Source organism: Archocentrus centrarchus, chromosome 14 (genome assembly GCF_007364275.1).
Source record: "Archocentrus centrarchus isolate MPI-CPG fArcCen1 chromosome 14, fArcCen1, whole genome shotgun sequence".
Classification (NCBI taxonomy): domain Eukaryota; kingdom Metazoa; phylum Chordata; class Actinopteri; order Cichliformes; family Cichlidae; genus Archocentrus; species Archocentrus centrarchus.
In genome coordinates this window covers 27,095,962-27,121,661 of record NC_044359.1, presented here as the reverse complement: position 1 = coordinate 27,121,661, position 25,700 = coordinate 27,095,962, and the positions used below count along the sequence as shown (strand labels likewise).

Sequence of the window (25,700 nt, the reverse complement as noted above, 5' to 3'; positions counted from 1 at the left end):
CTCTCTATGATGTCAGTGAGAGCTGTCACACCTCAGGTACACAAGCAGAGTCACCTGCTGTTTACATTTGTTTGTGAGGAGCATTCAATCAGAAGAAACTTGGCATAAAGGGAGGTGGTAGGGAGCTAAAACAGCTTGGTTCAGGCAGAGTGATAACCAAATGGCCAGTATAGGTACCCATCCATCCATTCATCCATCCATCCACCCATCCATCCATTTACCTCCTGTGCTAACAAAGAACTGCAGACAGCCACGTGATAAACTGATGATTCTTTAACAGTGGACAGACTCTGTCCATGTCTGGAACGTTTGAATCTACAACACTTTTGTAGTAGATATATCGGCCCACGTCATTTTGACTCGGTCCAACTCAGTCCAAAATGAGAGGCCCGAGTCTGAATAATGAGTGCAAAATTACGTATCTAATAAACTTTCACTTTGGATACAAGAACTGAGCTCAGTTTACATAGTGCATGTTAAACACATAATCAGACTACGTGACTGTGGGCATGTGGATGATTTCAGTATCTGTGTTTTCATCATTTTAACCTGATAAAAATCCAGCTGGGATTGCTACTTCAATCAAACTGTACAGCAAAAACATTTACGAATGAAGATTCAGACAGAAACAAAGAAAAATATGGGCGCTCTGCTTGTTTCATGCTGATCTATCCAAACTCCATCATCCACACCGCGTACTGAAGTGACTATAGCACCATTCCTTTTTTATATAAACTACATGAAAATATAAGCATAACTACACAGCCTTTGCTATAAACACTATTTAGCCATAACTCTGAAGGCATATATTTATGTCTAATTGTGTGTGAATAATATCTGTGTGAGCTGTGTGATTGCTGGGTGGTTGCTACTGACTGAGCAGCAGTGGAGTCAGTCCGTGGAGGGAAGGGTGTGGCCCTGCTGGGTATCCATTACTCACACGGGTACTTTGATGTGGTGCTGCTGGACGGGGGGGGGGGGGGGGGTAACTGTATGAAGGGGGGGGGGGGGGCATGTCAGGGCAGGTGAGCGGATTCTGTGTTCTCTGGAAAAGTATTGAGCCTGAGGGGGTGGGCCTGAATCACAAACACGCACACACACACACACGCACACACACACACACACACACACGCACACACACACACACACACACACAAACCTTGAATCCAGAACCAGGGCTTGGCCACCTTTCTCATGCAGAGGAGAGAGACTGGAAAAAGTTATGAACCTGATCTGCCTGTTTGGAGGTAGGAGAGGTCATTTTGAGAACTCTCAGCATTGAAGCTGGGCTCATTCTCCCTCCCTCGTTAGCAGGCACGGCTGCACTGTTACACGCATTTGAAATGCAAAGCGCAAGGTGACAGAGGAGGACAAGTGTCATCTGATACACTATCGCTTGTTAAACACATCGAAGAGACATCAAAGAGCTGAGCGGCGAGCGCCCACACCCCGAGGGGACAAACGAGAGTGATGTGGCCAGCAGTGACAGCAGTGATGACGGAGCTGCGAGGCCCGACTCCTCCATGTGCCTTTGCAGATCACTCCTTAAAGTCAACAAGCCTAGCGCGGGGTTAACGGCCAGTAGAAAAGCAGCCAGTGTAAGCTGTGCTGCTCCAAAAGAACAGTTCTAGGCTGATACCATTCTCATATCTGTATTCTAAATATAAAACCAGAGCCAGGAGACAGCATGAAAAATGAAAGTGGGGAGAGAGTGCGAGCCTTTCAAAAAAAAAAGAAAAGAAACCAACAAGCATCTGTAATGAACATACAGTCAGTTCAGTTTAAGTGTTAAATAACAAATTTAACAGCCCACAGAACATTTTAGTTTAGGTTGCTAACCATCTCCAGCTTCATCCTTCAGATTTAAAGAACAGATTTGAGCAGTTTTGATCTCCTTATTTGATCTGACTGAAGCCAGTAAGCCCCCAGCTTTCAGGGTAAAACAGACACTACTGTCCATAATGTATTAATAAATACACAAGAAGTCAAAGTGAAAAACAAACCACATGCAATGTGCATCCAAGTCTACACGACCACTGGGGGGCAGCAAAGATAGAAATTTACCACATCATAGGGGACAGATGATTAGTATTGTTATAAGGCTGCAGCTCATTGTGGTAGATGGTCTCTGTTTTTAATGGATTCATCATTATCTACCACCATGGCAGATTTTTAAAAATACAGACTTCCTATTAGGTTTGACAGGAAGCAATCAGAGACTTTCCCATTTGTGCTCCCAGTTTGACTGTGCAAGATCTGCCAAAATACACTGTACATGCAATAAATCTATGAAGATGCATAATATGCACATTAAGTTTTCAGCAAACCTTTCCCTTCTGCTTTGCAAAGTTTTGTAGAATAAGCTGATAAACTTGGATAGCACTGCACTTTGTTTTGATGCGTAACAGGAGAGACCAGGCGAGTTTCAAAATCCTAAGTAATCAGCTAATGATTCGTTTTTTTTTTTTTACACACTCATCTTCATATAAAAATACAACCATAAACTCTGGTGCATTTTAAAACACCGGTCTGATCGCTGGTAATAGAGGCTGCGCTACTATATTTGACAGATTCAGTCCACTGGTGCACTACAATCACTATAATTAAATAAGGCAGCGTAAGCATATGAAAAATTAATTACAGTTGTAACTATCATGATATACAGCAGCACTTGACTGTAACAAGTATAATTAAGTAAACCACCTTGGTTAGATGGCAGGGGGAGAGCTGTAAAGAGGAAGAGCTGGATTGTTGGTTGTACGCAAACATACTGAACCCCACCTCTGATGCTTTCCTCTCTCGCTTCTCCAAGCATCTAAAGGGGCCTTTGCAAAACCTCAGCTGTGAAAGTTGCCACATGAGAAGCCCTCCGATGCCACAGAGGACCCACCATCTCTTTACTGTTTGCATTGCACTTAATCAAGAGATTCATCTAGCTGTAAAACTCCCCTCAGTGGGGAAAAAAAGACACTTTTTGCAGGCTCAATAGCGGTATATTTATAAATTCCTTCCTATAGTACTGATGAGTACAGAGAAGGTTGGGAAAAAAAGTCCTAGACCCCCCCCCCCCCCCCCCCCCCCCCCCCCCCCCCCCCCCTTTGGTGGCTAGCTCTTACTGACGGCGGCAACACAGAGACTCGGGGAAAGCCAATTAGAGGGCCTTTCCCGGCCTTTTAAGAGGCAGATAATGTTCTTGTTTTCATAAAGCATCCTGTTATTTAATCAGGCCTGTAAGTGAGAGCCTGACACCCCTCCTACAGTGCAGAGCAGCCTCCCTCCCATCATTCCTGCCCTGAGCCCTCCATCTCATTCATCAGCTCTTGTAAGCCTCCAGGAATTCATTCTTGGAACAGACTGTGCAGTAAGCCGTGTCTTTCTGCAGCACACACACACACACACACACACACACACACACACACACAGACAGACACACACACACACACACACGCACACACACACGCGCGCGCGCACACACACACGCACGCACACAGAGCCTGAAAGTGACGGTAAAATAGGTACAAATAAAGTTTTTTTTTTAAAAAAGCATCAGTTTATTTACTTTGAAAATACATGAATACCATATGACATTTTATGGTACTCAGCTACTCCACATCAATGCAAACCACATTTTAGTTGTTCATCAGCATTTGCTAATGAACGTAAGCTCTATCTCACTTTGATTAACTGATTTTTAGGGCAGCTGCTTACAAAAAATGTAAACAAACTTTAAGTACAAGGTGCCACTCAAGGACAGCTACATCCCCTGGTAGATTAGAGCAGGTAAGTTTATATCAATGACAGAACTAATCGGGTAGTTTGAAGAATGGTTTAAAAAAGAAAGAAAGAAAGAAGATAATGAAAAGCTAAAATCGGTCAGAAAATGTCACTTTTTATCGTGTTTGCTGTTGGTGGTTATATTTGTATCCACAAATGCAATTTTGCTCTCTACATGGACCACTTGCCTACATGCAACCAAAGGGAAACCAGAAAGCTTGCCCCATGCCTACAGATCTCTGACTCCGGCACAAAAGAACAGAAAAACATGGAAATAATAACTGTAAAACCAACCAAAGTGGAAATACCACAGTGAAGTCCTACAGCTGTCAAAAATAAAAGCACTCAGTGTTACAATGTTTTATTATTATTATTATTATTATTATAATAAAACAGTACTGGGCAAAAATACTGAGCCACCACTCATTTCTTTATCTTTTGCTTCCATGAAGTCGAGTTTTTTTCTTTTGAGTTTTTTCTTTTTCAGTCCAGTCCTTGTACCAGATCATTTTTTTTGTTTGTTAAGCCACCTAATACTGACCTACACTATATTCCCAAATGTATTCGCTTGTCTGCCTTCACACATATATGAACACACTGAGTAACACCCCATTCTTAATCCATAGGGTTTAATATGATGGCAGCCCACCCTTTGCAGCTATAACAGCTTCAACTCTTCTGGGAAGGCTTTCCACGAGGTTTAGGAGTGTTTATGGGAATTTTTGACCATTCTTCCAGAAGCACATTTGTGAGGTCAGACACTGATGTTGGATGAGAAGGCCTGGCTCACAGTCTCCACTCTAATTCATCCCAAAGGTGTTCTATCAGGTTGAGGTCTGGACTCTGAGCAGGCCAGTCAAGTTCTTCCACACCAAACTCACCCATCCATTTATTTATAGAGCTGCTTTGTGTACTGGTGTGCAGCCATGTTGGAACAGGAAGGGGACATCCACAAACTGTTCCCACAAAGTTGGGAGCATGAAATTGTCCAAAATGTCTTGGTATGCTGAAGCATTAAGAGTTCCTTTCACTCCTGAAAAACACCCCCACACCATAATCCCTCCTCCACTAAACTTTACACTTGGTGCAGTCAGACAAGTACCGTTCTCCTGACAACCACCAAACCCAGACTCCTCCATCAGACTGTCAGATGCAGAAACATGATTAATAAGTCCAGAGAACATGTCTCCACTGCTCTAGAGTCCAGTGGCGGTGTGCTTTACACCACTGCATCTGCTTTGTATTATGCTTGGTGATGTAAGGCTTGGGTGAAGCTCTCTATGCACTGTTCTTGAGCTAATCTGAAGGTCACATGAAGTTTGGAGGTCTGTAATGATTGACTCTGCAGAAAGCTGGTGACCCCTGTTTACTACGTGCCTCAGCATCCACTGACCCCACTCTGGGTTCCTTGTTTTGGTTCAAATCATCATGAATATAAGCAGAGCAGGTCAAGAGAAAGGTACAACAGTGAGTATCTACAGCCATCTGTAACACATGCTGGAGGCTCTATCATTGTTGGGGATCTTGTCAAAATTGATGGACTTAAGAATGCAGAAAAGTACTGTCGGTACTGTATTGATCCACCTTGCAATACCATCTAGAAAGCATAATTTTTTAGCATGACAATGATCCCAAACACACTGCCAGTACAGTAAAAGCATATATCAGTCATGGATTGTCCTCCCCAGAGCCCGGATCTCAACATTATCGAAGCAGTGTGTGATCATCCCAACAGAGAACACAACAAAAGGCAGAAACATGCAAAGAAAAGCTTTGAATGTCCTTCAGGAAGCCCAGAGAACTGTTCCTGAAGACTACTTAAAGAAATGACAAGAAAGCTGCCTCAGAGCGTTCAGGCTGTGTTCAAGAATAAAAGTGTTGACATCAAATATTAACTTTCAAGCTCATTAGAATTGTACGAACTGTTTTTGTGTTATATTCTGCATTTCCATTTATGTTTGACATTTCAATAAATCATTTACCATTTACCCAGCAAAATATAAAGCAATGAGGGGTGGCTGAAGACTTTTGCACAGTACTGTATTATTATTATTGTATTATTATTGATACAGTCGCATACAAGCATTCATTTAGACAAGATGGATCTTTTTAAGAGGTTTAGACAGTATCTTGATCTACAACTATGTGGCTCATAAAATGATGAGGATTAAACAACACCAACACAGTGATATAAAAAAATAGAAAGAAAACTGAAATGGCAATCAATTGTCATTACAACATTTTTTGTAAATACAACTGGGGGGAAAACCGAGGTTTCCGCCTAAGAGGCCCATTCAGTTTAATATGGGTTCAATTATTTCAGTTCAGAACAAACTGTTGGCCAACATCCTCCTGCAAGAACTGCATGGAGAAGGCCGAGGCTAACATCACAAAAGGCAGATAATAAAAGGCGCTGAATAACAGGGCTTTTCCTGCATATTAAAAAATGTTGGCACCGGAGTACCCCACCAAAGAGGTTTTGGCTTTTCTTCTAAGAAAAGTCACGAGGACTGTGATAAAAGTATCTAAACATTTTTGAAGCGGGGCCTCCCAAAGGCCCACTGTGAACCAGAAAAAAAATCATGAATAATCATTACTTAGTTTGTAGATAACAGCATGAACTTTTTATAACTTGCACCCCAAACAAATGTAGTTCGGTAAGACTGGACAGCCAGGGGTAAAAAAATAAATCAAGTCATCACTATAGAAACAACAGCTTGTTTGATAGCTATTAGCTCGATAGTTCCCCTGAGTCTAAATAGTCTCATTGTATCTGCCTGTACTGTGAATAAGTTTTGTCAAACCCCTGTTAAAAGCCAGAGTGTTTGTCTCTGTGTGTGTGTCTATGTGTCGGTGGGGGTAGGGTGGTAGTGGTGGTGGTGGTGGGGGGGCATATTTGGCACAAGCCTACCTGAGTCAGAGTTGAACTGGTTCACACTGCAGCACAGAAACAAGAACTTGCTCTCTCTGCCTGCAGCGTCAGACCCATAAGACCTGTTTGCTGCTCTGCTCTAAACTCTGGAAGATGCTCAGCGCTCGCCTGCCTGGGGAAGTAGTTACTGGTAACACAAACCTGTCTACTTTCCACTTCACTTTCAGGAGCAGGCTGCCCTTACCCAAGCCCAGGGCGGGCCAGAAAAAAATAAGAGGAAAGTTAAAAAAAAAAAAAAAAGAAAAGAAAAAGAAAAGACAAGGATGAATAGTGAAAGAAAGAAAAATGTAAGAAAGAAAGAGAGAGAGGAGGGTGAAGGAACATGGAGAAATGTCTTTTTTATGGGAATGTTTCACTTAATCTCATAAAGGCAGCGTGAAAACCTCCATCTGTTTGCCGAGCAGTTCAAAAGAGACTCCACATGCCTCCGCTTGCTGTTATATAAAAACAACATTCTAATGCAGATCTTAAAGAGGGCCAGCAGCTCAAGCCTGCACAATGAGAGCTGAGATGTGCCAGACACGCCGATGGAGGATGGGATGTGGGAAAGGGAATTAGGTAGGTAAACAGGAGGTAATGTAAGCAGCAGAGAGGGACAGCAAAAAAAGAAGAAAAAAAAAAAAAAGCAGCAAATTTTCCTGTCAACAGTTCTGTTTCTGACGCGGTCGACGTGACCTTGAAGTAGTCACAGACAGGGTCGGCGAGGGTCGCCCTCTGGCCTCGCCTGCCACTCCCCTCAATCAACCCATTCACCTCTTCTGCTCCCTTCTCTTCTCCCTCTTCACGTTTCACCATGAGACTTACCATTCGCCTTTGTCATTAATAGAGGAATGTCCTGGCAGGAATGACATCTTGTGGTTTATTGCGGCTCCTGAGCAGGGATTCAAGGACAGCACCTTTATATTCAGGGTCTTTGAAGATAAAAGTGGGCTTTCCCCCTTCTCAATAAAACCTTATGCAGCAGACACAAGAATCATCAATCTCCAAATAAATATAAACCAAAATATATGATAATAAATGACTTCTTTGATCCATTCAAACACAAGGAACCGAGATGCAGTGCCTCTGTAGTCAGGTTTTCCTGCACGTTGGTGCCTCTGTACACCTCCGGGCCTCCTCTCCCCATAGCCGGGGCAAGACCAGGCCCGAACACATCTGCAAAGCTATTTTGACGAGCCACCCTTCTAAAAAACTCCAGGGTTCAAACTGCTGGAAGATCAAAGGACTAATACAGCAGTAATAATAAGTTACTGCCCTATGAACACCTCATTCATCAGGGAGAGGCAGTGATATAGTACAGTTGTAACTGCAGGGCCATTAAACACTCATCATGTGATCCTATTTGCCATCCACATGTGGAAAAACATCTTCAGCTCCGCAGGCTGAGTGAGGACGCGAGATGAACTCTTACTCGCAATGCCAAAAATCTCAACTGATAGGGAAGTCCACACCATCTCCCAGCTCCCCTTCTTAGCAGCCAGCTGAGGGTGTCTCCATAACAGAAATTTGGCACGGTGTGGCATCATCTGGGCTCTGTCATTCTTTATGAGCATGCCCTATTTTTAGCACAGCATTTTTTGTCACATCATGCGCGTCCAACGACAGCCCGATGAAACCCTGACCCTCGCACGCTCCCATTGAAGTGACAAGTGAGAGATGTGCTGCCATAATGTGAACGCCTTGAGACGCGAGCACTTTTCATTCTTGAATATCGGGAGCAGCCCTGTGAGAGGTAGGCAAGTTTGCCGCCAGGCAGCACATAAACAGCCTAGAGTGCATCGATAAGCTAATAAGTTAAAATGTGCATGTACACAGTACGCAAGCAAGAAGGTTTTTTCCCTGCCTTCTCTTACAGGGAACACATCAGCTGACTTCATTAGTTACCAAGTGTGTTCATCAGCTGAGATAATGTCATGTTTTCTGTGTAAAATGCCTGATTATAAGGTTTATTTATGCAAGACTAAAGCATTTCAGTCTGCTTCGATGTAAACATGCTTTTCAGCTGATTTCACAGTGCAAGTTAAGTTAAAAAAAAAAGCAAATGTAATTAAACTTGAAATAACACGCTCAATAAATTTCAATCAGTGACATAATGCTCCAACAAGTACAAGTGGCAGGTGCATGCAGGTGTTTTAAACAAGATGTTTGTCAGTGTGGTCTGGCCCATTGAGCACACGGTCAACTAATGGAGCTGCAGCTTGTGACAGCAGTTGAGGTGCTTTGAAGCAGCTGTGATTTGCAATAAAAAAAAAAAAAAGTGCCCTTTCTTCACAAGGATAGGTCCTCTGTAAATAAAAGCCCTTAAAACTATTTCGAAATCAAAGAGGAAAAAAAAAAAAATCCAGGTAAATCTTGTATCTCCCAGAATTTGCCAGTTTTCTTCAAGCAGAAAAAAAGCCAATTTGAAGTGGCACAAACTGCAGTTCCAATTGTGACCACTTGCGGCTTTTTAAAAAGGTGAGTCACTTCTCATAGACTCCCATTTTAAAAGGCCCAACTTTACAGCATTAAAATCATGTTTGCAGACTGATCCAATAAACAGTTTTGGCCTCAGTGGTTCGTTTTCCCTCTTCATAACTGCTGCACAGTGAATAGATTCTTTCAAACTCATCCATCTCGATAGTGGAACCGGGGCGCGACCGCTTTGATTGACAGGTGTTTATTCACTCTGCATGACTGCTCACAATCATATTAAGCTATACAGTCTCTTTATAGGTTGGTGTGACATGTTCAGAGTCATTACTGCTTTTTACAGGGTTGCTAACAGATTACTTTCTTCATGCATGCACTTAATATTTAGATTTAAAAGCTTACTTAGGTGGATAAGACTTAGTGAAGTTTGCTCCCATTTCCCTTTGTGTAACAAGTAAAAGTGCCACTTCTTCATAGAAATACAGGACAGAATATAAGACTGTTAATTGGGATTTAATTTACAATCCTCACATATCCAAATATTTGATAATCCAGCTGTTTCTATTTTTGGGCGGTGCACTGCAGACATCTCAGACTGCGTTTAGCACCGCATGCCTACAGGAACCAAGCAGGGCCCAGAACACAGCCCCTCTATCATTTCAAGCGAGGGGAGCGAAAACGGGAAAGGACACAAAAGTGAGAAAGTGGAACAACAAGCTGCTAATCGCCGGTCGCTGGGAGAAGAGAGCAAAACATCGCCACTCAAAGTAAACACCACATCTTCCAGATCTTATGTACGTGTTGGGAGGAGGGTCAGTGTTTAGCTTAGCAACGCCGGCATCGGGTGAGAAAACCGGCAAGGCATGAGAGCAGCAGGAGGGCAGACCCTCTGCGAATCACTCGCACCTCTGTGGCAGAAGCGATGACAGCGCTGCACTGGGCTGAGCAGCAACGACGCTGGCATCTGTAAGAACGTCCAACCTCTGACTTTTAGTCTTGTTGTGAAGCTAAAATCTCTGCAGGCTGTAATGTGTATGATCTGTGCTTACTTGCATGCACCTGTGTTTGCAGCACCTTTGTGCCCATTAGGTGTTTAATAAATGAATGTGCCACTGAGTTAAACAACAGCTCAGCTTTCACATATCCGTAAACTTGCCTCATTAATCAAGAAGTCAAAAATGTCTCACTAAGAGATCAGCCCATTTTCTTACCCTTCCCTGTTGAGATTAGAGGACCTAATCCCTTCCATCCCCTGACATTTTTCCACCCTCGATGTCCTTTTGTGTCCCACCTGCTCACTTGAACAGTCTGTGTGTTTTCAGCCTCTCAAAGGCCACCAAAATCACCGTTCCAAAAGCCGCACGTGACTGTGAAATGCAAAGCACACCACCTGTTTTTGAAGTGGTGACAAAGAAAAAGGAATGCACTTTCCTATTAAGCAGGGAAACGTGAAGTATTCCTCTCATTGTTGAGCGGCCCACAAAGCCAAGCCCTCTGTGAAAGGTCTCCCCACAGCCATAAAGGCCTGTTCCAAAGCTCGCTAATCTGCCACCCTGATGCGAGTGCACCACTAAACAGTATAGTTACTCCCACACCCCTGTCCACAAATCCCACCTTGTGTGTGGAATACTAACCAGTCTGTGACCTCAGGTGGAAATTTCCCTCAGGTAACAGGGCAGTGCTGTAGTTAAAGCAGGCCACCAGCAAGAACAGCATAAATGCGGCTTTTAACTGTGTGTAGCTAATGAGTCCAGTCCTGGATTCTTTACTGTCCATGCTCTCTTATCAAAGTATTTTCCTGTCCTTGGGCTGGCTGCAGAGTTGCCAACTCAAACTTTGTTTTCAGCCTCCTCCCTTGTCCCATCGTACAGTTGCTGACCATTTATCCGGATAGCGTGCCAGAATACAGCTCTGCACTTCACCCGAGCCCTACAAACAAGAAGGGTGCACAGACCAAAATGACAGTGCTTTAGGTTGGAAATAAGCATTGTGTTATCCTCTAAAATGTCATGCTTAACCACTTCAAAGGTGCAAAATAACACAATATAGCACACAGATGAGCTCAAAATTCATCATTTTTATTATAAAGCATAAAGTACAAGTGACGTGTAAACAACAAAGCTTTTGATCTTTTGCAGACAGAGCAGTCACCGTCAGGAGCGAGGCCAGTTTAACATGTAACTGTTTATCCTGCTGTGCTAAAACACACACACAGGAGAGTGCGAATTACTGCAAAAAGTTTGCAGGTTAAGTTGTGCAGGGCTCAGATTTTCATGTTTCTTAAAGTGTTGATGATGCTTAGTAGCGTCCCTGAGAAGTAGCCGGCTCACCTGACAAATCAGTTAGAATCTAAATGCAATGGAAAGTTGCCCTCGCTATTGTTGTCTGACGCTGTGCGCTTCACCCAAACTGCATGTGTGACTAAACAAACTGCCGGTACGTGCCAAAAACTACAGTTTTTCAAATGGCTAGAAGCCTCAGGAAAAAAGAAAAACAAGTAACTCCTCAAAGACGCAAGATTAAAATGTCAAACTTTACAGCAATGTTAAGAAAAGCGTGGCTGTAAACAACAAAGGTCTGAAAACGATGTACTTATGGAAAACCTGTGTTTGTACATCCCGTCTGTTTTAGCCAGTTCTTGATTGTTAACACACCCAATAACCGATATGTGCCCAGCACACGTGGTCTGACACGCAGACACACACAGTTAGTACGCAGGTGGAAACAACACCACAGGAAGAAAGCTGACTGCAGGTGATGCTAACACAGTTTGGAGAAGGGGGGGTGGAGTCATGATTCTGCTTGTGTAGGTGGATTAAAGGAACGGCCTGACAAAGGTGCCCATTGTTTGGCCTTATTAAAAGCCCTGTGAGTGTTTAACATTTGCATTATCATGAAAGGAACAGCAGACAGAGGACTGCGGCTCAGGCAAATAGCTCCGCAGTCAGAACACCATCTGTCTCAGACAAAATAAATGAAATCCTTGGAGCCGGGCTAATCAAACTACAAATAACATCGTGACCACAGTAATGAGTGCACTGACCTAAAAGAAGGCAGTGGGCTCAAAACTAAATACTTCCTACTGATTTATCTGCGCATTGATATGGTGAGCGAAGACGGTGCCTAACTTTAGCACCGGGAAATAGGAGGGGAAAACTGAGGCGCGGGGTCACAAAGAGAGGAAGGCGAACACAAAGTTAGTTACTTTTTTAAGAGAGATAAAAAAAATAAAATAGGGGATGCGGTGCTGGGTGGGAGTGTGGGGTATCTTAACAGTACGGCAACAAGGCCGCCCTTTCACCGTGCTGCTTGATGAAAGGGAGTCTTGCTGGAGATAAGCCCAAAGCTAATTCTATATTACTTGTGAAGCAGTCACATTAAAGATGAAATGATCAAAGCGCTGTAAACCTATCTCACAGTGAGTTGATGGAATATTACCCCAAGGATAACAGGAAAAAAAAAAAAAAATTAGGCCTGTATTTTTTTGCATAGATGACTGAAAAACAGATTTTGAACATTCCCCATGTGGCTTTCAAACTTTTTATGTTGTGATTTAGAGTTTATCTCATACCGGAAACAGTAAGAATGCGACGCTGCCTGCGTTTTTTGCACGCTTCAAAGAATAAAAGAGAATAACTTAAGCTGCACGCAAATGGTTTAAGAGGTGCACAGTCCTTGCTGGTCGATTAGCAAAGTATGGCCAAGGTTGCAAAAGTCGGTGTCCAGCTTTGACTGGCAGAAGAAGGAAACAGAAAGTCATAGTTTATCCCTTTGAAGACGACCGTGCAACTGTCTGGCACAGACAGGCAAATAATGAATTTTCATGGGAGAGGAATCAAAGCAAATCCAGGAGTCTGCTAACGCTGACGCATTTCATACCAGCCAAAATGTCCATTGTGTACCTGCTGCTTTTTGCATTTACTCCTAAAAGCTGAAATAGCTTCTGTTTTCCAGATGTTCCTCTCTGTTACTCCTCCTTGACTTGTCTCAGATGAGCTGGAGATGATAAAGGCGGCTGCCACTGCACTTCCAGCCAACGTCTTCACTAAAAAAACACACACACCTGAGGTCAGCGCCGACCCCCACAGACAATAACACACAAGTCGGCAAAAACACTGTCAAGTGGACCATGACTTATTCCTCCATCTGTGGGCTTCCCTTGTTTTCAAAATGCTTCCTTTTACTGAGGCTACACTTCCTGGTCTGAAAGTTTAGGGCACAAGGGTAGTGTTTATGGCATTAAAGTGTCACTAGTTCTTTATGAATTTACTCAATAGCAACAAACACACCTGCAGTTCTAATGCTGGCAACTGCTTCCCATTAGCAAACAAAACTTCAGAGGTTATTGTGGCCACAAGTAGCTTCTTTTAAAGTATTCTATCTCATTATTTTTAATCAGGACATGGAAATTATAGCTTATTATAACAGGCACAAACCAGCTAGTTTGTAAACACTGAAAATATTTTCATTTTCACCTCATTTTATTACCGAAGGACAGAGAAGAAGGATTTATTCTCATCTTCTGTTCATCCTTCCCGAGCAGTAAAGTGTACAAAGCTTCTCTGATGTTTCTCTGATTTGAGGCTGGCTCCAAAAGTAAAGGCTCCAAATAAGACTATCTATGCAGGCTTTCTAATACTGTAAGGTTGGGCATTTAACACAGGGGTCTGTGGGGATTGACTCTTTTTTTGGAACCGGCTTCAAGTGGCAGCTTGAGGAGCTGCAGTTTTTGCCGCCTCTGTGATGGATTCATGTTTCACCTGTGGAGGCCGCCCCTTAGTTTGCACCTGTGTATCACAAGCCCAGTGGCACACTAGGCCTGTGCTAATCCCTGTGGGTCCTAAGCACCACGAGTTCTCTCTCCTCTCATGTGCAGACTCGATGTTCTGTCAGTGATATGGCACAATCACTGATTACTGTATAATGATATACCAGGTTGGCAGAGTGCAACATTAAAAGGTACCCACCAGCACAGAGCAGGTCCAAAGTTCAGCCCACATCTGTTCCATAATATCTTGGTTACTTTAGTTGATTGAGATGAACCAACGTAAGCTTCCCTAAAATAAAAAAAAAAACCTTTATTCTCAAGTGATTCTCACCAGCTCACAGTTTTAGTGATTCCATCTACAGAAACCCAAAGGTTGCAGGTATCCGCTGTCTCTCGCACTAGTAATTTTGCAAACTCTCAAGCCACAATTATACACGCTGCATCCACTTAAAATTCTGTGCAACATGTACCAGGGTGTTTCAAAATAACCACAGAAACCTTTTTGGTTTTGTGCACTTCAAGCATGTTACCTTGATTTATTATTCCGCTGGTTCTACTGCAAGTCAAGGAGCATGCTGTATACTGACATACTGGAAGCAGTTCACACAGTCTCATACAAAAAAAAAAAAAAAAAAAAAATCCTAGATCAATTAAAACTTCTCTCCCTCAGGACCATCCATTCCTACAGCTCTTTCCCTGGCGCCTTCTTCCAAACAGCAGGTAACCAGGGTGACAGCTGCACACATCAGCTTCTCCTTAGAAAGTCTTTAATTGTCGCCTGGAGGTAGACGTGTTGCTGCGATCTGCAACATGATGTGACAGCAATAATTCAGGGTTCATTTTATTTTTAAAGTTTTTATATATTTGTGGATAACTTCCAGGAACACATGTGTGTCACAATCTGAAGATTGCATGTAAAAATGTAATTAGCCAGACTGTCAGCAGTGATTGTGTATGTAAAAAGAGCCCAAGTTAGGGCGCCCGGGTGGCTCAGTGGTGGAGCAGGCGACCACATGCATTTGCCGCGGTGCGGGCGGCACAGGTTTGAGTCCCGGTCTTTTGCTGATTTGCCCTCCCGCATCTTTCCCCCATTTCCCCTGTCTAACTTTACTTGATAGAAAAGCCACTGTGGCCAAAAAAAACCGGACGAACGGACGTATGAATGGATTCTCCTTTCACAGATGAATACAGTATATACACTGTGGGACTTAAATGATTAATTGTGATCACCAATAAAATTCCATGTCAGTATATCTGAGCTGTTCCTTTTGAAAGCTGCATGTCAGAGGCACAACAACTTTCCCCTGAGAAAAACTCACTATAGAATTCCCAAACTGGCAGTGAGTCATCGCAGGAACAGCGCTGTTTTTAAAAGGGGATGAAAGCCTAGCACACGTATGGTAACGTATTCTTCCTGATCCCACAGGTGCATCATAATGAACCTGGACATGAGAACAACAAAAGTGCCCTCGGATTGTCCCATCACACTGGAAGGGTATGCCTGACCGCCTTTAGAGTCTCCAGCAATGCTGGAAACCACACAAGGTTGTTAACTATAGTGCATTCACATCACATACTTGAAACTATAGCTACAACCCACCAAGTGAGAAATAAACTTCAGCCTCTGACTTGGATTTACAATCTGGGAATATCAGAAGTTTCTCACTCACAATACAAAAGAACTACAGACATATGGAAAACCTGCTGGCAGGTTGGCTTCAAATACATCATAATGCAACATCAGCACTTGTTCACTATATGCAGGTAATCCTCATGAGTATACACTGTGTTTGTTAGTATCAGGCCAATGTCCAAATCTTAACATTAGCATTGTTGTGAGGAGGCAACACCTGGGGCTGAAACATAAAACCAACACTGCAGTTCCTCTAATGGCCACCTGAGGTTGGCTTTGGAAGTGAATCAATCCCCATATGGAACATGTTAGAATACCCAATGTGATGACATTAAAAAGCATAAACAAACAAACAAAAAAAATATACTGTTTTGGAGATGTGAGTGAATAAGGCTTAAGGTTAGGGCCACAGACATTCTGAATGACAGGTGTCCTGAAACAGGCAGGTGTAATCAACAGCTTCACCTCTGCTGACTGAACTGCTCCACTGTGTTTGTAGTGTTGGTGTCTATGAAGCATTGAAATTGAATTATCTGACAAATTCTATGACCCCGCTGTGAGGCACAGACTGTCCAAGAAGCCTGTGCTCCAGTTTTGGTGGGTGAAATTCCAACATTTTATTAGTAAGTTTACCAGTAACAGACAGTATTATCATAGTATTATCACACTGATGTTTCAGAGCCATACACATCACTACATTAAACATACACTATCAGTGTTGTTTGACTCTTGACCCATGTGACTGGCACTGTGTTTGCGTCCCCAGTAGGTTAAGAAAATGTTAAAAAATCACGCTTGAGTTCATGTGATCTAGTAACACGCATCCACATACCGTAAGGGCGCGCATACACACACACACACACACACACACACACACACACATGAAAGCCGTAGTTAAAGAAAACAGGATTAATGAACAATCAGGCCAAGAAGCCTTTTCATCTCAGAGGAGCAGAATCAATAAGCAAGGCTTTCTATGAGAGGCAACAAGTTCAGACACGGGCCAAACTCAATCACTGGAAGAGCTGTTTTCACAAAACGGGCTTCATGTTCGTCATGTTTTACAGAGGTGAAACTTGAGTGGGAGAAAGTCAGCTCAAAAAGCACAGATTACAACATTTATTCAGAGTAAATTAAGCTTGGTGTGGAGTTTAGAGTAGTACTCCTGGCACCCCCACAATGCCTTTTCTCTGAGTCACGTGTTGCTTTGTGACTTAGGTTTGAGAACCTTTCCATGGCTTCAGCGTAAACTGAAACAAGCAGAGAGCAAACAGATCACTTCTACTGGAGCACATCATGCTGGCAGAGCGAGCCTGTGGCCTCTGCTTGTTTCGCGTTGTGCAATGATGCAAAACCACTGGAGCGGCGGACAGTTTTGATTCAGGCATTTGCAAATAGCTGCAGATTAAACAGAGATTGATGGGAAATAAGTGCACAAAGAGAAAGCTTTTAACTTCTATTAAACACGTTTAAGTTAACTTTGTAAAGGTGCGCAAAAAACATACAAGTACACTCTTGTGTACTGTATAAGATGTAGCCTAAAGTTAACCGTTTCCTCACATATGAAACAAGTTGCTCATTAACCATGACGGCAGTCAGTTCCTGTAGCCATTCTGAGTGTGCCGTGTGCATGTTAAATGCCATTTATTAAAGGCATCTCAGCATTTTGTTTCACCATTAAAAAACTAGAACAAATGAAAGATTTCACCCTGAAAATCTGCCAAAACAAAGTCTATTTAAATAATACGCTACAGGATTTAGAACAGCTCCACATTTCATTAGTGCATTCCCCCTGTGTACACTGAATCTGAGGCATACAAACAGTAAATAACTTTTTTTTCTTGGTTTTTAAAAGTGCAGCGTGCAGGATTTAGTGGTATCTAGTGGTGAAGCTGCAGACTGCAACCAACTAAATACCCCCTCACCTCACCCTCTCCTCCAAAAGTGTAGAATAACCTGCAGTAACTGCAAACAAATGCAAAAGAAGGTGTTTGGTTTGTCCACTCTGGGCTACTGTAGAAACAATGCACAGCAGACTCGATGGAAGGAGGTAAAGTCAGGCTGAAAAGCTCGATATAAGTATTTAAGACTAGTCACACTCACCCCTAATATAATAGAAATAAGCATTAAAAAGATGAGATGAGAGATGAGAGCATCATGAAGACCAAGGAACACACCAGGAAGGTCAGAGATACTGTTGTGGAGAAGTTCAAAACTGGATTTGGATACAAAAAGATTTCCCAAGCTTTAAACATCTCAAGGAGCACTGTGCAAGCAATCATATTGAAATGGAAGGAGTATCAGACCACTGCAAATCTACCAAGACCCGGCCGTCCCTCTAAACTTTCATCTCAAACAAGGAGAAGACTGATCAGAGATGCAGCCAAGAGGCCCATGATCACTCTGGATGAACTGCAGAGATCTACAGCTGAGGTGGGAGAGTCTGTCCATAGGACAACAATCAGTCGTACACTGCACGAATCTGGCCTTTATGGAAGAGTGGCAAGAAGAAAGCCATTTCTCAAAGATATCCATAAAAAGTCTCGTTTAGAGTTTGCCACAAGCCACCTGGGAGACACACCAAACATGTGGAAGAAGGTACTCTGGTCAGATGAAACCAAAATCGAACTGTTTGGCCACAATGCAAAACGATATGTTTGGCGTAAAAGCAACACAGCTCATCACCCTGAACACACCATCCCCACTGTCAAACACGGTGGTGGCAGCATCATGGTTTGGGCCTGCTTTTCGTCAGCAGGGACAGGGAAGATGGTCAAAATTGATGGGAAGATGGACGGGGCCAAATACAGGACCATTCTGGAAGAAAACCTGTTGGAGTCTGCAAGAGACCTGAGACTGGGACGGAGATTTATCTTCCAACAAGACAATGATCCAAAACATCAAGCCAAATCTACAATGGAATGGTTCACAAATAAACGTATCCAGGTGTTGGAATGGCCAAGTCAAAGTCCAGACCTGAATCCAATCAAGAATCTGTGGAAAGAGCTGAAGACTGCTGTTCACAAACGCTCTCCATCCAACCTCACTGAGCTCGAGCTGTTTTGCAACGAAGAATGGGCAAGAATTTCAGTCTCTCGATGTGCAAAACTGATAGAGACATACCCCAAGCGACTTGCACCTCTAATTGCAGCAAAAGGTGGTGCTACAAAGTATTAACGCAAGGGGGCCGAATAATATTGCACGCCCCACTTTTCAGTTTTTTATTTGTTAAAAAAGTGAACTGAAGAGGCGGTGCAAATTGCTGCAAATCAACAAAGAAATCTCCTCGGAATGTTGGATATAAGAATCTCTGAAAACCAAAATAAAAACAAAGGATAACAATGAAACCTTATCCCTCAAGGTTCTGAGCTTCACTTTGTTTGGTTTACGATCTATTCTGAGTGTACGTGGTGCAACACGAACCCTCTGCGGCCGTCAGAGTATCTATAGATCGGCGAGGCGGGTTACATTCAGACTCAACTGTAAACAAGTCCCATCCAGAGACCACAGCTGACCCTGCACCGCACATCCCCAAACATCTGATTCATCCCCTTCAAAAGGCCAAGAGCGAACTCCTCAGCAGCTGCACGCTGAATCCCCAATAAATCCACCAGACCAAAAGCTTTGAATCTCACTAAGAAAGCGAGGATGCAGGTGGCTGGAGTGGAGTTTAGTGCAACACATACTTTCCAGACAAGCAAAACAACACACACACACACACACACACACACACACACACACACACACACACACACACACACACACACACACACACACACACACACACACACACACACACACACATATATTTCTCCTTCCTCTCTCCCTTGCTTCTCTTGATTTCAAAGCCAATCTGCAGGGAGGAAGAAAGCACTCGGAAGCAGCAGCTTTTTGTCCCTGGGTACTTTTACATGAGGGAAGAGAGTGTGTTTTGTTTATGGGACAACACAGTGTTGCCATTAAGGCTTTAATCAAAACTGTTTTCTGCAGTCAGCCTTGAGTGACACCCCTCTTCCCCCAATTTGGTTCCCACTGGAGGAGCAACAGGAGGAGGAAGAAAGGAGCGGGGAATGTGGGAATGTCTCTACATCGTCGCCACGGCGGGCAGCTCCTAAACATGGCTTTAAATTAGGGGAAAAGAAAACACAGGCTAAAAAAAAAAGGCAGTCACTTAACTATACTCCTGCCTGCTAATTTGTCACCACTTGAAAAACGGGGAAAAAATAGCAACAGTTTTAAATCACACTATTTTAAAGTCAGGGCATGCCAGCCAGTGTGTATGGTAGAAAGCTTAAACACAAGGGAGATTTAGGTCAACTCTGTCAAAGTTACACATACATCTGAACCATTGTGGGTGGAATCTATGGAGTTCTGGCTGCATTCATATTAGAGAGAAGCAGAAATGGAGAACACTCAGTGTCTGGTTCTGGTTGGCTGGCTGGGATCTGACTAGTGACAGCTGGGGCTTGAAAGCCTTACATCCAAAGCCAGGGCTCATTGCCACTTGCTACATAGCAGCGCTGAGCTAAGCCCCCCCCCCCCTTCTGTCCAAGACCTTACTCAAAAAGATCACTGTACTGAACAAAACATCAAGCTCCTGCCAAATAAACCATCGCCTCTTTAAAGTCAGAGAGCAGAAGGGGTGCTGGAGGCAAGACGAGATGGCAAGATGGTTGATCTGTCTGCTGCCACGTCTAAGAGAAGAAGGGGTCACGGAGAGGGGAGTTTCTCAGACTGAGGGTGCGTGATCCGTACCTTGTCGGGCAGCGGCAGACAGTCGTTTACCCCGGTCTCCAGTTTGACAATGGTGACGAAGTCACTCTCTTGTCGTTCATCCTCGCTTGTGTTGCAAAGAGACAGAGGATGATACTGCAAAAAACAAAACACAGAGAGAGAAAGAGGTTAGCTTCCATTTTTTTTTTGGCAGTACCTGCTACAATGCACACTCAAAATACACAAACAGTGACTCTGACGCTCCTGAGATCAAGTCTTCCAACTTCATCACAATGAGGTATGACTTACAAAACTTTCTTTGGAAGTGATGCAAATGTGCCAACATTAGTCACCCGACAGCTTTGAGGCAATTTATATCAGTTGGGAAACATCATGGTATAAGGCCCGATTTGGAAAAACAGAGTACAACAGAATCCCCAAAAACTTTCTGAAGTGTCATTTGATGGAGTTGTTTTCTTTACTATTACACAGGCCAACTTAGATTTAGGTTTTTGATTAAAGAGTAGAAAAATGAGGAATTTTTCCACCAAGAAATGAGGAGAATAAACTCTGTATCTACCCAAAAGACAAGCTAAAGTGTACGACCTCAAACCAAAAGCAAGAAAAAAAAAACAAGAATCAGAAAAAAGAAATGTTCACAACAACGTTTTAAAAGAGAGTCTACACAGAAACGCGGAAGCTTTTTTTTCACACCACCAGAGAACAACAGTTGCAATTTATGGAAGCCTTTATGTGTAAAATTAAATGGTTTCCTTCCTAAACCGTATCCAGGCTGACATCAAGAGGAAAAAGTTGGCACCCTACGAAATCAATTACATGGATGGCAGTGTTCACTCCCACTTAAAGCCTCGAGGACTGAAAGAATGAGAGATAGTCTTTGGTAGGAACATTTGATCCCTTCTGAAAGGAAGGAAATTCTGAGCTGCTGAAAGGCTGCATTTAAGAGCTCAAGGGATAGCAGCAGTGTTTGCAAGTCACAGACATGCTGTCACGGGCACGGGGAGTTGCACGGCAGTCAGGAAAACAGCATCACTAATTTGCTCGGCTGACATGAATGACAGCGCCCCCCTAATACTTTGCTCATAGGTCGGTCCTTACACAGATCACTCTGCAGCACCCAGTCCCTGTGGTTCCTCCCTGCCCCGTCTGCCCTTCCCTAGCTCTGCTATGAGGCCATCCCGGCCTGGTTCTGCCACGGTGGGCCTCTTCATGTGGCTGTGGGCTGAGGTAATGGGGCTCCCCCTCATCTCACCCAGCGGAAATCCCTAAATTAAAAAGACCCAAGGGTGACATCAACAGCTGGCACCCCCAGGCAGGGGAATTGACGTAATGTGCTGCAAAGGGCTGGTGCATGTCTGTCAGGAGGCGAAACAGAGAGACGAGAAGAAAGCAAGCAGACTCGAGGAACCAGAGTGGGACAGGGAGGGACCTCTGGGACCTTCGGACTATTCAGTGGAATGGATTAAAATAAAATGACTTGCCTATGAGTGTCAGCACTGGAAAGATCAGCACAAATGTGAAATGCCTACTAAACAAATAGATAGAAGAAATGCATTTACAGAGTGCAGCAGGCAGTTTTTGAGGGGTCCAGTTCCAGAAGTGAATTTCCAATTAATTTTCTCCATTGACATTTCAGAAAATCCTTGGATAAAAAAATTTTAAGCCTCGAACCAAGTCAACCAACTATGAGGTGAATCACAACCACAAAAAGATTTGATCTGGATCAAAAGAATAAAGGAAAATTAACAACAAAAAAAATAAAAGAAGACAAAGGTACAAGACTGTGAAGCAACTACTCATCCAGTGTGTGTGTGTGTGTGTGTGTGTGTCTGGTAAAGTATAGCCTAGCATAACCTCGGTCAGGTACAATCCTTTGCTCCTGACAGCAATCACAATTCTCGCAGTTTCTGAACCAACCTGATATTCATGGGTTCAAACATTTCCATGTTAACAGCGACTTCCACCAATCAGAAACATCACTGTTTCAATTTAGCATTGTGGGTTGAGTCTTTCTTTTCCATAATATAAAGACTCAAGACTTGACGGTACTGCAGGCAAACAGCTGACAGCTAAAGTTAACTAACTGTAAATGACTGTAAACGATAAAACCAACCTAAACATGCGCAATTCACTTTCAGTCAAAATACTGTGACAGTACACACTCCTGTGTAGCGATACTCAACGTCCACTTTTAAATCCACTGAAATGAAAGCATCTAGAGCATGACAGGTGTGCTTGAGCTCACAAAGAGAACCTGTTGTGAATTCTCAGGCCCTTCCATGTTTCCTTAATGGCAGCCACTGTTCAACAGAAAGGCAGGCAGCAAGACAGCATGAACTCCTGGCCAGCCCTGCATGCAGGGCTGCCAGCTGCCTCCACCAGCCTGCATTTACTAGGCCCAAATTAGAGGCCTACAGTTGAACTTGGCCCTTAACAAAGAAAAAGAAAGAAAATAAAAACAAAAATCCTTTAATGACACTACTTCACAGATGCCATGACCTCTGCTCTTTTTTTTTTTTTCTTTTTTTTTTTGCTATGGGCTTCTGGGAAATGACGAGAAAGAGCTACATTCAGAAGGCGGAATCCGATTTTACTGTAAAATCACAATACTGGTTTGTATCTTTAGGCTTATATGATCATGTCTGGATCTTGCCATGATATTAAACATGTTGATGCATGGGAGTGTGCAATCATACCTACTAAAGCAGATAATAATCCCAAAGCTGAGCCATGCAGGCTCAGAAGGAGTGGCTGCTTTTAGTTTGCTCCGACTTTCTGATGCTCTGAGGCCAACCACCTCGATGGTCACCGCGTCTATGTTTTGCATAGTCGACAAGACTAAGCATTATCTTCTATTTTAGATATGCCCACACCACTTATGATCGGATGGCTGTGAACGCTCCCTGTGCCACCATCGGTGCCATTTACCACTTAGAAACACTCTTCAGCTGGACTATAAACAGCAACCAAGACAGACTGAAACGTCTTCATTTGGTTTTTGTATGGCCCTGAGAAAAAGGGGCCTGGGAAACCAAATCACTGAGTCTCTATTTCACAGGGACTAGAAACCACAGGGCACGCAAACAGTTCCCCACAGACTGTTAACAATGCTCACTCCTCCAGTCCTCCTCCTCCTCCTCATCTGTCTAGATCTGTTGCAAAACTGACGAGGACATGTCCCTCGGTTCCTTTGTAGCCACGATTAAAGGCATTCCTTTCCAGCTCAATCAAAGACTACCCCAAAAATATTCCCAGGCATGAATTTAACAGCCTCAAAAACAAATACATGGAAAGAAAAAGGGGGAAAATAAATAGTAGCTACAGTGAGAAGTCAATAATATTTTTTTCTGCTCACTTAGCCCTGCGGATCTCCTTTTTTCATCTGCCAATAATCAGCAAGAGAGCATTCTAGTTCATCTGCTGCCAGCGGGGAACCAGGCCCATGCAGTTATGTCAGCGTGCATTAAAAGGAGGAAACAGAAAGGCTTGCACCTCTTATCAGGCTACCACTCAATTAGCAGCTGTTCAGGTCCCAGGGCTTCTGAAGAACTGTTGGTCAATATGCTATTTATCAGTTAGTCGAAATGCATCCTGGAGATGAAACAAACACACCGCTAAGTGATTTTTCTATCATATGACTCGAGATTGGGAGTGAGGAAGGCAAATGGCTTAATAAATGGAACTCTGCCTCAGGGCCTGGAAAGCCTGCCAGGTTAGAGAATATCAAGGAAGAATTCAATCAACTCCACCACATGCAAACACACACACACACACACACACACACACCCAGTGGGTGAATACATTTCCAGTGCCAGCTGGTAGGGTGAGAGAAAAGTCAACATGTGATGCAGATTTTAAAAAGGTGACCGAGCTGGCAGCACAACTGCAGCTTTTTGTTTCGAAAGTTAACACGCTACCGTATTCTAAGTGACACTTAATGCTTCGTTTGTACAGTGGGTCTAATTAGACTCACTTCTTTTGGCAGATGAGGGCAAATGATTGTTTTAAGAACAGGCAACAGGTGTTGTAGGTGCTACACGACCCATTAAAGCTCATTTCCAGCTCCATATTTTTATTCCTGGACTCCAAAGCAGCTTTGCTTGATTTACAGTTCAAAACAATCCTTCTTATACCGAGCCTTGGTGCAGCCCCTCAGCTCATCCAAGCTGTTTAAGTACTCTCCCTTTAAAGCCGCCCTCCCCATTAGCCAACCTCTTCACGATTGGCTCCCCTTTGCAAACAGAAGGTTATTATATTAAATATATTCTCACTCATGGACCGTCAAGAAATCTGGAGCAGTCAGAGGCCTGAGCTTTTGGCTTACAAGGATTACTTTAGAAGCACATCAGGTAGCAAGGTTGCTTTACATCAGGGTGCGAGCGTCTGTGTAAGAGCATGGGTTAATGAGTGAGAGCACAGCTATGTATTGTTGCTAGAGGCACCTGAACATGTGCTTGCATGTGAACCTCTGTGTGCATAAGTGTGTGCCTGCTGATCCACTGCTTGGTTCTGTAGGAGAGTGAGTAACTCGGCGCTGGGCGCAGGAGTGTGTGTCGGGATGTCAGCGGTTCCTGCAGGAGTGGGGGGGGGGGGGCGTTGAAAGCCAAGGCGCTGAGCCTTTTCTCAAATGTCATATCCTTCCCTGCGCCAATAATCAAACCGCACTGGCATCCACACACACACACACACACACACACACTGTGGTGCAGCTCCTGGTGTCACAGATGACACAGATACACACTCCTCAATCAGACCTCATGTATCTGCACTAAGTAGATTTACATGAAAGGCTGATATAAGACCAATGCCCGGTGCCAGGGGAGCAGAGCGGAGGGTCTTTCTCTGTCGGAGCATCTGGAAAAGTACACCCCGAGGCCCTCGCCTCTTCGCTCTTTGCAAATGCAAACGAACAGAAGGTATTACTGCTTTAGTCCTGTCAAAACAAAAGACGTGTCATCTTTCCTCCCGCTTTATTGACAGTGTCAGACCCATATCCAGTAACGGTTACCGCAGAGAATGACTTGGGGAAACATGATCCCGTAATGAGGCCCAAATAATTACCACCAGCCCCAAATTTGCCCGGGCGCTTTCTTTAAGTACGAATGCCCCCCCGAAACTCCAGGAGCGTCAGGCTGTCTCTGTGTTCTATAAAAGGGATTAGACAGAAAAGAAAGAACCTGAAGAGATGGTCTTAAAGAAAGGACGCTGAGGAGCGAGTGAAGGATGTGGACTGGTAAAATGTCAGATGCAGGAGTAACTGTTACACATCGCGCTCATGTAAGTCAGTTCACATTTTTACTCATTTTCTTTGCTCTGCTCACTCAATGCTTTTATTAGCTAACAGAGAGCACAAAAGTTCAACCGCGATGAACTTTGCACAGCAAGGACCTGGGCTGGGTACAGCCTTACCTGTGCTTTGATGATGACTGCAGCCCATTTTCATCTAT

The 25,700-nt window shown here is 43.6% G+C and overlaps 1 protein-coding gene across 1 annotated transcript in view; it reads right to left on the bottom strand.

Moving 5' to 3' along the window:
• rnf43 (ring finger protein 43) overlaps positions 1-25,700 on the bottom strand; it is an 85,342-nt gene that overhangs the window by 12,496 nt on the left and 47,146 nt on the right. Inside the window, exon 2 of the mRNA XM_030747339.1 lies at positions 20,275-20,388. Coding sequence (XP_030603199.1) covers positions 20,275-20,388 — 114 coding nt within the window. The remainder of the gene's footprint in view (positions 1-20,274; positions 20,389-25,700) is intronic.